We start from the raw sequence: 13,282 nt of genomic DNA, 5'->3' as shown, positions 1-13,282 counted from the left end.
TAGAGGCATTTATACTGCACCACCCCCAGATTCATCTGATTGGTCTGCTGTGCTATATGTCAAAAGTTAATTTGTTTTAAATGCGTTTGTCTGATGCATGTGTACTTAGGCTTACAATGAGCAAGGACAGTTCCTTAGTTTTGCATAGTCAGATGCGTTTAACTTTTCACATATTTTTTGTGGCAGACAACATTACTTTTGTTAATCAATATTACTACAAATATAAAAACATTCCTAAAACAATTATTTACAGGATAATAAGATTTTTTAGGAGACTACGCAACACAGTCTCACACTCATGGCGTCAATATTTGACGACACTTGACCATGCGTCAATATGTTGACGCGGAGGGTATACCTTTCGCGTCACTTTTTGACGAACTGGGGACTTCAATACTATTAGGTACGCGAAATTAAACAGTTGTCAACTGACATTGGGGTTAGGGATAGGTTTGGGTAGGGATGTCATTATGTAAATCTAACCCTAAACCGACGCGAAAATGGTAGAAAATGGTAAGAAAATAGGAAAGAGAATTTCGCGTACCTGATAGTATTGAAGTCCCCAGTTCGTCAAAAAGTGACGCGAAAGGTATACCCTCCGCGTCAACATATTGACGCATGGTCAAGTGTCGTCAAATATTGACGCCATGGGGTGAGACTGGGTTGGACTACGTGTATATAATAAACTATGTTTGTTTATACCAGAGGTCTTTAAACTTTTTCAGACCAAGGACCCCTTAATAGGTAGAAAGGAGGAGTAGGGACCACCAATACACTGTAAAAATTCCTTGTTGCACTTAAAATTTTAAGTTTAACTCTTTCCCCGCCAGCTTTTTTTTAAGTTGCCAGTCAGCAGCAGCATTTTTTGATTTTCACAAAAGTTTAAGGCCTTCCAGAAAATGTTCTTCTATAAATATATAAACATACAATATCTTTCAATCTGCCTTTCGACGCAGGCCACAACAACTTCTCCAGGCTTTTCGGTCCCTGGCCAGACCCATCCAATCTCTGCCAATGTCTTGTCTGAGTGAGTCCCGCCGTCGGGTTGCGGGGCGGCCGAGCCTTCTTTTGATGTCGAGTGGCAGCCATTCGGTCACAGTCCGTGTCCATCGCCCGTCCGAACTCCTGGCCAAGTGACCGGCCCAGCGCTTCTACAATATATTAAATGAAATAACAGATCATCTGCTTTCAAACTAAAAAAATACGGAAAAAAGTTTCATCCTATCCTCATTTGTTCTGTTTTTATCACCTCTCAAATATGGGTAGGTTTTTTCAAAAATACAAATTAGCTGAGATAGTTGCATTTTTGTAAAGGACTTTTGATAGAGATCAGATTCAGAGCGATGATTAAATCATACACCGAGTTCTTACTGTTTGCCCTAAGGGTTGCTTCCGGGTTTTATAAGTTGGGTAAGATCGCCACCTGGTGGATAATAGCGGAAATACGAATTGCCAGAAAAACTCATTGGCAGAGAAGTGTTTTCCCTTATTTGAAGAGTTAACTCAAAATATCTTTGCTTGTGTACAACATAATAAACAACATGATGATGAAGAAATGAGGACAGGTTTTTTTATTTTTGGGTGAACTATCCCTACTACAAGAACAACTGGCATTTACTAACATTAACAAACATAAAAACATACACAGAGTTTTAACCGTTAAATTAGAAGATGCTTAAGTGTTTTATAAGTTGTGTAATAGCGCCACCTAGTGGATAATAGGGGAAATATAGATTGCTGTAAAAACTCGTCATTGGCAGGGAAGTGTTTTCTTTTAATTGACAAAGTCAGAGAAAGAGTTAATCAATTTGAAATTACAATTAATTTTCAACTTTCTTGACTAGTGAGGAGTTGCTATAAATCATAAAATACAATTTAAAGCTAATTCAACTTTTATATTTTATAGCAAATCCTTACTAGAAAGTTAAAGTTGAAATGAATTGTAAATGCAAAAAAGTAGTTTTTTACAGTGTACATGTATCAAATTAAGACTTGGATTTGGATACTTCGTTATTATGGTGCCGTTACAAAGATATTAAACTTCACATTTTTTTGTATACACCGATACATTCTGTTAACATATACATAACATTTTAAAGGAGTAGTCCACTTTAAAGATGGGGTGCATTGACTTTTCATGGTAGGAAAAAAATGCTATGGTAAGTCAATGGGCCCCATCTTTAAAGTGGACTACTCCTTTAAAATTACTAAATAGATTTTAACAGGGGAACCTTAATTTGAATCAAGTTTTTTTATAATTTGTATTATTAGCCTATTAAAGAGTAACTAAACCCCAAACCAACTTTTTTTAGTTAATGATCTGTAAGAATTATGCTTTATTAGTGCTGTTCATTGATTTTAGTAAGTTTTTTGACATTTGGATATAAAGTGTTTCAATACTACAATATATGGTGTAAAAACGTCTGAGTGCTGCCCTCTTGAGGTTGAACGGTGGCTACTGCAGTTTAATTTTCCTATTGGATGTTGGGTCCAAGAAATGACTCGTGACGTAAGCAGGTTCAAGCTCACCACGCCCTTGTTACGATCTCACCACACACTTAGTTCGTCCCCTCTATCTCCGTTGGGATCTGCCCACTTTTCTTGCATTTTTCAAATATTGCAGTGGGTGGAGTCAGGCTCTGACCAGGGGTTTAGTTACGCTTTAATGCATTTCATCTTTCAAAAAATATTTTGAATTAAAAATACATTTAGAGGAACTTCACAAATACCACCATGGACCCTCAAGGGGCCCCGGACCCCCTGTTGAAGAACCATGGTTTATAATTTAATAGGATAAATCTAAAGATTTAAATTCTCTCTCAAACCTACAAAATCACAGTTTTGCTTCGTATGTACATTAAAAAATGCTGGGTTATTTTTAACCCAGTATTGGGTCAAACGGGATGATCCCAGCATGTTGGGTTGTAATTTAACCCAAAATGCTGGGTTGTTTTAACCCATTGTTGGGTCAAATATAAACCTTTTCTGTGTTAATTTTATCCCAGCTGTTGGGCTCATCCCTTTTTGACACAACGCTGGGTTGAAAATAACCCAGCATTTTGTAGACTGTAAAAATATTTAGTTTTATATAGATGTAGTGTATAAATGTAAGTTTTTCGTCTTTGTCATAGTTATTATTATAAATGACAACTTGCATCAGCACAATTTAACCCATTCTTCATGTCAGTGCATTGGAGAGACAGACCAAAAAATCAGAACTGTGTTTTCAGTTACAAATCTCTTCTCACGTTCCTTGTGTTAATGCGGTTTGGAATAATTTGACGTCCCTCTGTTGCACCCACGCTCACATCTTCTCATATCCTTCCTCATTTTTCTCTCTCTCCTCACTGTTTTGAATGTGTACTGGATGCCTGTTTTTTATCTTGTCACTAGTGTTTAGCATCTTGGTTTGTTTGGTGCGGTTCAAGAAGAAACTTGACACTGTATCAGCCAAACAAAGAACACAATGAGGTGGATCAGCTGTATTTGACACGATAGGCCGGTATTCATGTCGTGAGCCTTTAATCCAAACCAACAGGATAAAATAGCGGTGTAGATGACAGGAAGTAAATGTGTTTGTTTGAACCCACATCCCATGGCTTCTTTGATCCTGGTAACTGACGTTGTCAAAGAACAAAGCATGTTATAAGTGCATTACATACACGACCGCCTGTGTTTGTTGACCAAAACCTTTCTGCAAACAATTTAAATCTGAACTGGGTACAGTGATGTCAAATATAAAATATATAAACAGCCCAGATGCAAAAAAAATGACATGTTTCTTGTAAATTAGCTTTTTTATCAGACTTTTAATGGATCCTCCCAACAAAGCCGGAGGCCGGGATTAAGCGGATCTGAAGCGAAAATATTTGATAAACGTAAAATACGTGAAGAGAGCGTTCGGTTAATATAATCTGTAACTTTTCATTGGTAATAATAAACACAAATCGGTTATTAGGCAACAACATTAACTCTTTCCCCGCCATTGACAAGTTATCTCATCAATTGAGAAAAAAAATTGCATAAAAAATAGGGATGTAACGATTCAACCGTGTGTCCCATTAAAAATGCCTGTCTGAAATAGATTCTGAATCGCAAGGCTGCGATTCTTTGTTTAATGCACAGCTTGTGCATATACTACAGCATTTGGTCAGTAGGAAGTCCTTATCAATCTAAAATCATAACGAGTTGGAGTCGTTTATAACGTGCATTTAAAAAAGCAACACTCGTTAAATCAAATCATTTAAAATATTTTTTATTATCATGAAAATACCTGAAACAATTTGAAGAACAGTGATATAAATATTCCTGTAGACATATCCTGGAATAGCATTCTTAATGCTACTTCTTCTGTGGCACAAAGGGAGTTTCTACACAAGAGCGCCCCCTGGCGTTCGGATGTGCCTGGATTTCACCGTAATTCATTCAAATTCATTCATTGAGAAAACGCGCATTTGCACGGTTAATCGTTACACCCCTAATAAAAAAGTTTCTGAAGATTTTTTATGTTTATCTACAATACCGCGATTACCCACACTTACCCAATTTATGAAAAAACTGAAGCCAAAACATTATTTACTACTTTTTAACTTTTTTGATAATGTTCTGAATCTGATCTCTAACAAAATTCTTTCACAAAAATGCAATTATTTCTGCTTTTTGCTAAGAAAAATATCCATATTTAATAGTTTATAAGCAGAGAAAAAAATATAGATAGGATGAAAGTTATGTTTATATATTTTTAGAAGAATTTTTTTCTGGAAGGCATTTTGTGAAACTTTTGTGAAAATCGCAACAAAAATGCTAGCGGGCAACTTTTCAAAAAATGGCTGGTGGGGAATGAGTTAAAAAGTCAGTTTGATTTCTTTTGACTTTTACCAACATAATTAAAGCAACTCTAAATCTACCATGACATTTTAAACAGAGATGGTGATTATTATTATTTAAAGGAGTCTCCCTTTATTTTTATGTATTGTTTCAAAAATTCGAAGCTTTGACGTTATGATACATAATAAATATTATATTCCCGTCTATTGTTATTTCAGGGTTTTCTTTTAATATAAAAATACTTTTTTACCTTTTTAGTTTTGAAATAAATTTTGGTTCGTAGTCTTCGTACATTTAAAATTTGTTTTGGTTAAAATTATTTTTTGTTTTATCGGTACAAACAGATCTTTAAATCTTCAAATTCAAAACTGATATTGTAACATTGAGGTACTGATCATATTTTAGCTTTATCATTCACCTCTGACTTTGAATTTTTATTTCAGCGATGGAGTTTCATGAGAATTTGCATGACATGGCCATGAAGGAAGGTCTGAAGGGACGAAAACTCCATAAATCTGTGGAGAGCTTTACCTGGAACATCACCATTTTGAAGGTAATCTCATTCAACACGGTTTCATCATTAAAGCATCTGTTCAATACAGGGTGATACAACCAAGGACAAACAGTCTGTAACATTTTTAAACCAAATGAAAGAGCAAAAGAATGCCCAGTAATTGATTTCCAAAATGGAAAGCGGTGCAGAAATTCTGCACAAAATCTCAAAATATGTACACCCTTTAAAACAGAGGTCAGTGTACATGCATTACACATGCTGAACAGAATTTGAGATATGAGTGCTAAAAGACTATCCAGGTGGCAGTTTGCTTTGTTTAAAGAATATGAATGATAATGAAAAGGTGAATGAGATTACACAATCCGGTTATTGAAAACAAAACTGTTGTGTTGAAATGATGCTTGGTAAATTGTCTCCATCACAGATCAACCTCTCTTTTCTCATTTACTACAAAAGAGAAATAACAATGGATTAGCAATGGCCTTTGACCTGCTGTTAGTTTAAAACCCTTGTCTAATGTGTTATGGTAACATTATAAGCTCGTTGATGTGTTGTATGCCGCATATCGTTTACACAACAAATGCAGTGGTTTCAGTGATCGAATCATTGGTTGCCGTTTACATCTGTATTTAGTAGGGCTGGATTATATAGCTCGAGTTTTGGTAATACATCTGTATTTTTCACCACGGGGTAGGGATGAGATAATACCGTCTATATCTTTATCTATGCATGTAAACATTTATTCCACTTTGTAGAAAACACTGAGATATTTTTAATATGTAAAGTTTGGTTCCAAAACGCGATAAACGCTGTTTAAAAAAAAAATAGTTACTGCCAAAATCAGTATTGTATCAGGTCAGTATTTAAAAGTAAATTCTTAATTTTACGCAAAATCCGATATCTGCCGTGTTTTTCTGTCATCTTTTCTTTTTTTTCCAAACCGCGATAAACACCAGTCTTCCTTCTCTGCAGAATGCAATAAATCTGCTCAACCAATCACAGCGCACCATTCCACGCATTGTAAACAATAATTTTGGTGCTTTGAATACACACTGAATCCTGGTTTTCGACATCATCTTTGTACTTCACGATCAACAAACAAACAAAAACAAAATCAAAATAATACAATGATAGCATTGTGGTGTTGAAGAAATGTAAGAAATCAAATAATAATAATTTGCGTGAGAGGCACTCAGACGAGGGAACAATGTCGGCTGTTGCTTGTTCTCACACGACAGCATCAAGCTTCTTTCATGCTAACACATTGAGTAAAATAATGGAAAGTTTTTTCATAAGATCCGCTGGGGTCAAAGTCAACGAAAATCTAGTAGGACCAAAACATTTTATGGCTGATCGCTGTCAAAAAAGTTTAGCAACGACGTCCTGACCGCAGCAATGACAGTGTTCTTATTATGACAAAGTAAGTGTTTTGATTAATGCCATTTATGGTTTTTTATCAGTACCACTAGTCAACTAAATGAATATAACATGGGAAAGATGAAAGCACATTTATATATTGATTCAATAGATTTATAGCATTTTGAAAAAAATAATCTGTTTTATAATAAATCTTTGAAAATCAAATTATGGATTTAAATTTTTTATGTTATTATAACCTAAAGATGCTATGTGAAAGTTTGTAACAGAAAGTGGTTTTCTTCTTGTAACTTTCTTGGAATAGATAACATTTTTACCCAAATTAGTCAAAATGAATTTATTGCGTTTTGGAACCAAACTCTTCGTATATTGCAATTCATTCCAAAATGACTGATATATGAACTTTGGTCAGTTTCGCCCAGCCGTGATATTTAATGATTACAACGCAAAATGCAGTCCCAGCAGGATTTCACTTTTCTTTTTTTCGTGATTTTGTAGTGGTTTTCAAGAAAAATGCAAAGAAATTTGAAAAAAGTTAAAAGTCAAGAGAGAGAGATAGTTGTCCGCTCTGTGTATCTTGACAGATTATTGGATAATTTATTTATTTTAGGTGAGACCTTTTTAATTTTTGCAAAAAATGGTAAATTATGCAAGATCAAAAAATAGCTCAATTTAGTTGATTGTAAATGAAGATGGTGTTATTGGAATGTTCACCACAAAAATAAAAGTGTTGTAGTTGCAAACACCTGCATTTGTCAAATGATTTTCTCCAAAGCGTCTTACAGTGCATTCATTTCTTTTATAAGTAAAGCCCTTTTTCACAAAGAGATTACGGAAAATGCGTCCGGTATCGTTTAATTTTTTTGGTTCATTTGCACTGCCAATGATTTTTCCGGAATCTGTCTGTGCTATCACACACATATCGTAAAGATCCCATAACGACACTTGACGTATTTAAAGTCCTGCACTTGGTAATTTTTTTCGCAGCGTGTGAAGTTTTTTTATAATCCGTGTTTTTTTCTCTCGCACGTGCTTCTTTGTTAATGATAAGATCATACGGAGCGCATGACGCGCTGCTCTGTTAAGGGCTTGATATAGTTGTGCGTAGGTCCTACGGCATAGGTTCTGGGTCGGTTTTCATTTATAATTTTGCGTCGTCGTCCGCGTCAGTGTGCAAACGTCAAGTCAAATTCAGTTTGTGCATAATTAAATGAAATAACAATTTTGTTTATACTGTATTTTGGATAATTAAGCTATATATCAGATGCTAAAGTAAATTTCTGGAGTGTTAACGATTAAAAGAAAAAACAACAACAAGAATCGTAAAGAACCGAAAACCATAACGCTAAAACTTTGATACAAACCGAACCGTGGGCTTTGTAAACCGTGCCACCCCTAGCGTCCTCATTACGGCACGCCCCTTACGGCATTGTTTCTGTAATTTGTTCACACAGAATGCTTTCAGTAAATGCTACGGCAATGTTACTAGGTCCTCTTTACGGAAGCAGTCCCAAGACATTTACAAAACATGTTTGTGCTCATACAGAAGCCTTTTTGCCGATTTTCTGGAAATTTTCTGGAAAGTGATGTGTGAATGAGGTTTATGTGTGTTCCCAAGACCCAAAGACCTTGTGTTCATCAAACCCAAGACCTTTACGCTGCAAACACAATGCTTTAGTAATTTAGCAACTCGCCCTCATGTTGTTTCAAACCCATATGTATTCAGGCGAAAAAACACAGGCATGCTGGTTTGGAACGACATGAATATTTTTTTTCTGTACGAGGTATATAATTTTTTGGCTTACATCTCTTTGCTGTCTTTACTCAGGGCCAGGCCGATCTGTTGAAACACGCCCGTGCAGAAGTGCTGGAAAACTTGAAACAGATCCACTACGCCGCCCTCACGTCTAACCTGGTGAAGGGGTCGTCCGAGCCTAAGGGCCGCCGCAGTCTTGGGGCGATCCCGGAGAAGGCCGTCAGGGAGGAGGACATCCCGGATGAGGAGAACTGAGGTTACCTTTCCTCCAAATCCCAGAAGTCCTCTTCCTGTATCTCGCTCCAGAGATCGGTGTGCGCTGAGGGCTCGGGTCAACCGAGGAGGTTTCGATCGAGATCAGCGCATCACATCTACAGGATATCAACGATAAGGGAGAAGTGTTTTCATGAGAGGAGAAAAGGCCTTCTCCACTTCCTGTTTCCACCTCCTCCACTTCCTGTTTGTGTCTCTGCCCACGTGTCTCTTTAATGCCGCGGGTCTCTGGGGTCAAGTCCGTGTCTATGTGCCACAACTTGGCCCCAGAACTTTTCTACAAGCACAAACGTTGAGTATTAAGACTGGAATCATGAATGTAAAAGGACGTCGCGTGTGAACGTGAGAAAGAAAATCAGAGAGCTGTTTACAATAAAGAACTAATTCATGTTCTGTCTGCCAAACTAGTATGTATGTGTGTGTATATATATACTGTAGTATAAATATATAAATATATGGAGATCTGTTACTTTTTTGCTATGTGAACTTTTAATGGATCAGATTATTTTGTTAACAGAAATGGGTGTTTTAAAAGAGTTCATATTTTATTTGCTTGTACAGACGTAAATGTGGCCAGAGCGGATCATACGAGAGCGCTTTCAGAGTGTTTTTTATTATTATTTGTATAGATATAGGAGGAACGTAAGATGTGCATCACGTGAGATGTGATTCGAGAGATATATTACCAGCAGTTATCGTACTGTACATGTGAATAGGTGTCTGAGCCGATTGTTGCGTCTGATTTGCCACACACACATCGCAGAGACTTCCTAGTAGTGGTCGACCGATATAGTTTTTATTTTTTTTATGGCCTTTCCGATACAGATATTGAGAAAGCATGTGTGAGCAATATAAGGCCGATCTAACAGAAATGTAAAGACAAATGAGAGACAAACAAAATGAGAGAAAATTGATGAAGCATAATATTTATAGACATACCCCTTTTAAGTACTTGAAAAATATCTACAAGACATATATAATGTGGATGACAGATATTGCTGCACAACTGGGTGGTGTTGTGTGTAACACAACGTAACTTCACATTAAAAAGTGTATAATGATTGGTCATTTTACTGTCTGTCAGACTGTGGCTTAACATCAAAGTTTCTTTTCATAAAAAACAGAAATTAAGGAACAGAAAGATTTATTAGCATTTAAAATGTACAAATATCGGCCGATATATCGGTCCATCATGACTTCACAGTGGGCAATTGATGTAAACCGAACGTCACGGATATTGACCTACATATAAATGAAACCAATTTCCGTTTAGGAATTACATCCATTATGAAGTCTTGACTAATATTTGATGTCAAATTGATATCAAGGTGCCCGCTGGGTTGGAAGTGACGACTACGTGTATGAATCCTCGGATTGATTATTCATGCAGGATTCACTCCTGAGCGCTTCACATACTATAGTGATGACCATAGCAATGATTCAGTGTCTCGCTGCTGTAAACCATTCATGGATTCGATTTTGTGACTTGATCCTGCGTGAGGCTTTTATTAATTACAGAAGGACAGTGTTAATATAAACGGTCATTTTATTTATGTATATACAACTGCTGATTTCAAATAGCATCGTGTTTTTGGACTTTAACAGGCTGGATTCATTTTTTTGTGATTTTCTCACACCTCGTACAAGCCGTCAGGGTTAGAAAGAAAGCGACATCACTGCATTTTGATAAATCGTGTTTCTGTATACATTACAGATTTAAAGTGGACATATCACGAAAATCTGACTTTTTTCATGTTTAAGTTCTATAATTGGGTCCCCAGTGCATCTATCAACCTAAAAAAAAGAAATGTAAAAAGAAAACCCAGTAACTTAGTTTTGGTAAACCATTCTCTGCAAGCATGTGAAAAAATAGGTCATTGAAATTTGGCTCCCCTTGTGATGTCAGAAGGGGATACCACCCCTTAATCTGCACTATTATAGAGATTAACGCATTCCCCGCCAGCCTTTTTTTTTAAGTTGCCGCCAGCATTTTTTTGTGATTTTCACAAAAGTTTCACAAAATGACTTCTACACTGCAAAAATGATTTTCAAGACAAACATTTCTTAGTATTTTTGTCTTGTTTTCAGTGAAAATATCAAAAAATTCTTAAATTAAGATGCTTTTTCTTGATGAGCAAAAAGATCCAAGAAAAGAAGTCTAGTTTTTAGACCAAATATATCAAATTTAGGTTATTTTGTGCATAAAACAAGCAAAAAAATCTGCCCATTGGGTAAGCATTTTTTTTTCTGAACTTAGTGTCTAAGAAAAAGAGTTTGAAGATTTTTGCTTACCCCACTGCACTGCAAAAAATGATTTTCAAGAAAATATTTTCTTAGTATTTTTGTCTTGTTTTCAGTAAAAATATCTAAAAATTGAGCAAAACGACCCAAGAAAATAAGTCAAATTTTTATACCAAAATTATCAAATTTAAGTGATTTTGTGCATAAAACAAGCAAAAAAATCTGCCAATGGGGTAAGCAAATTTGTCTTTAATTTTTTCTTGAATTTATTGTTTAAGAAAAATGTTTAAGATTTTTTTGCTTACCCCATTGGCAGATTTTTTGCTCGTTTTATGCACAAAATCACTTTAATTTTATATTTTTGGTCTAAAAACTATTTCATGGGTCATTTTGCTCATCAAGAAAAAGCGTCCTAATTTAAGAAGTTTTAGATATTTTTACTAAAAACAAGACAAAAATACTAAGAATTTTTTTTCTTGAAAATCATTTTTTGCAGTGTGGCAGTTTTTTTTGTGCTTGTTTTATGCTAATTAAATTTGACATTTTTTGTCTAAAAACTAGACTTATTTTCCTTGGTCATTTTTCTTATCAAGATAAAGCATCTTAATTTAAGAATTTTAAGATATTTTTACTGAAAACAAGACAAACATATTTTTCTCTTGAAAATTATTTTTTGCACTGTAGGAATATTTTCTTCTTTAAACATACAAGTATATCAAATGAAAGACAGACCCTCTGTTTTCAAACAAACAAACAAAACGGGAAAAAAAATTCATCCTATCTATATTTTTTCTCTGCTTATAAATTCCTAAATATGAGTATTTTTCTTTAAAAAGACATTTGATGAAAAGAGATTCTTTATCAAAAAGCTGAAATAATAGCATTTTTGTGTAGGAATTTTTTTATGGATCAGATTCAGAATGATTATCAAAACAAACACAGAGTTTAAAATGAGTAAATAACGTTTTGGCTTCAGTTTTTTTTTCATAAATTGGCCATCTAGGGTATTATCGCGGTATTGCAGATTAACATAAAAATTATCAGGAACTTTGTTATGCAAATGTTTTCTCTTGGCGTGGAAAGAGTTTAAAATAATCGACAGCACAATAGAGTTTTAATTTCAACAATCCACCATTATGGCGATCAGTGTTTGCATTTCATCATCTCATTTGCATTTTAAAGAACACACACAAAATGGCACATTTTTGTTCACACCTACAAAGTAGCAATTTAAACATGTTATCATAAATGACCTATATGGTATTCTGAGCTAAAACTTCACATATGTACTCTGGGGACACCAAAGATTTATTTGACATCTAAAAAAGTCCTTGAAATGTCCCCTTTAATGTACATGATTTTTCAGGAGTGAATTTGTTTCCAGAATTCAGTAGTGTAACCAAATAGTTTGCGCTTGCTAAAAGCTGTTGACTATTCTGCGATTTTGTGCGAAAACAGTGTGGAGTGACAATCAAATTTATCTGCAGTGTGTACGTGGCCTTTCAGAGCAAACTGAATACTGTACGTCAAGTGTTGTGGTTTAGCTTCTCAACCATTCCTGAAACAAAGTATCTCATCCGTTTAGGAATACTATCCAGATATGATTCTGCTTTGTTATTTGTCTTGCATCGCCTTTTCTAACCCAACAAGTTGCTTCGAGTTTGTAAGTATTCGTCTCCGGCTCATTCCTTTGGTCTTTTTTGTGCCTATCTACTGTCAGACTTTGTGAATCACTTCCATTGGACTTTACAAGTTGTGACCAGAGATTTAACTGGACATGAAAAAAAAGAAGCGCTTTGTTTATACATTTCAGTGCTGTTATTGTGTATTTATATCTATTGTTAGCCATTTATACCAGTGAGGAGTGGGTGATATGTTTTGTTTAACTGTTACGACCCAACGCTCAGAAATAAACCATGATGTTCTTTAACCGTCTTCTAGTGAAGTCTCATTTTGGAAACCACAACCACAGAGGAGTCATAGACCATCTGAAGCATACTGCACGTACAAATGACAAGAGCGTCATCATACTGCGTGCTGTCATCCGATTGGCTTGCTTAAGGCGATGTTTATGATTCAGAGTGTGCAACGGTTTTGTGGTCTTAAACATTAATAAAAATAAATAAAACCACAGCCATGGTTGTCAACTGTTAATGTTGGCTGACATAAAATTTCTCATATGCAAAATCACACACACACACATTTGTTCGCATGTGAAATGTGTGTTTTTGGAACATTTTTGTGCGAATCCCATCATAATGTGGTGACATTTTTTACATGTGCCACATGTGATC

The 13,282-nt window shown here is 35.4% G+C and overlaps 1 protein-coding gene across 1 annotated transcript in view; it reads left to right on the top strand.

Moving 5' to 3' along the window:
- The window catches only part of plcl2 (phospholipase C like 2), a 60,034-nt gene extending 47,111 nt beyond the window's left edge, over positions 1–12,923 (top strand). The window contains exons 5-6 of the mRNA XM_065298916.1: positions 5,271–5,380; positions 8,547–12,923. Of these exons, the coding sequence (XP_065154988.1) occupies positions 5,271–5,380; positions 8,547–8,729 (293 nt within the window). The 3' untranslated portion in view covers positions 8,730–12,923. The remainder of the gene's footprint in view (positions 1–5,270; positions 5,381–8,546) is intronic.
- Positions 12,924–13,282: the final 359 nt, after the last annotated feature.

This window comes from Paramisgurnus dabryanus, chromosome 13 (genome assembly GCF_030506205.2).
Source record: "Paramisgurnus dabryanus chromosome 13, PD_genome_1.1, whole genome shotgun sequence".
NCBI lineage: Eukaryota > Metazoa > Chordata > Actinopteri > Cypriniformes > Cobitidae > Paramisgurnus > Paramisgurnus dabryanus.
Note: the sequence above shows the minus strand (reverse complement) of the source record. Positions and strands in the feature narration are given on the sequence as shown.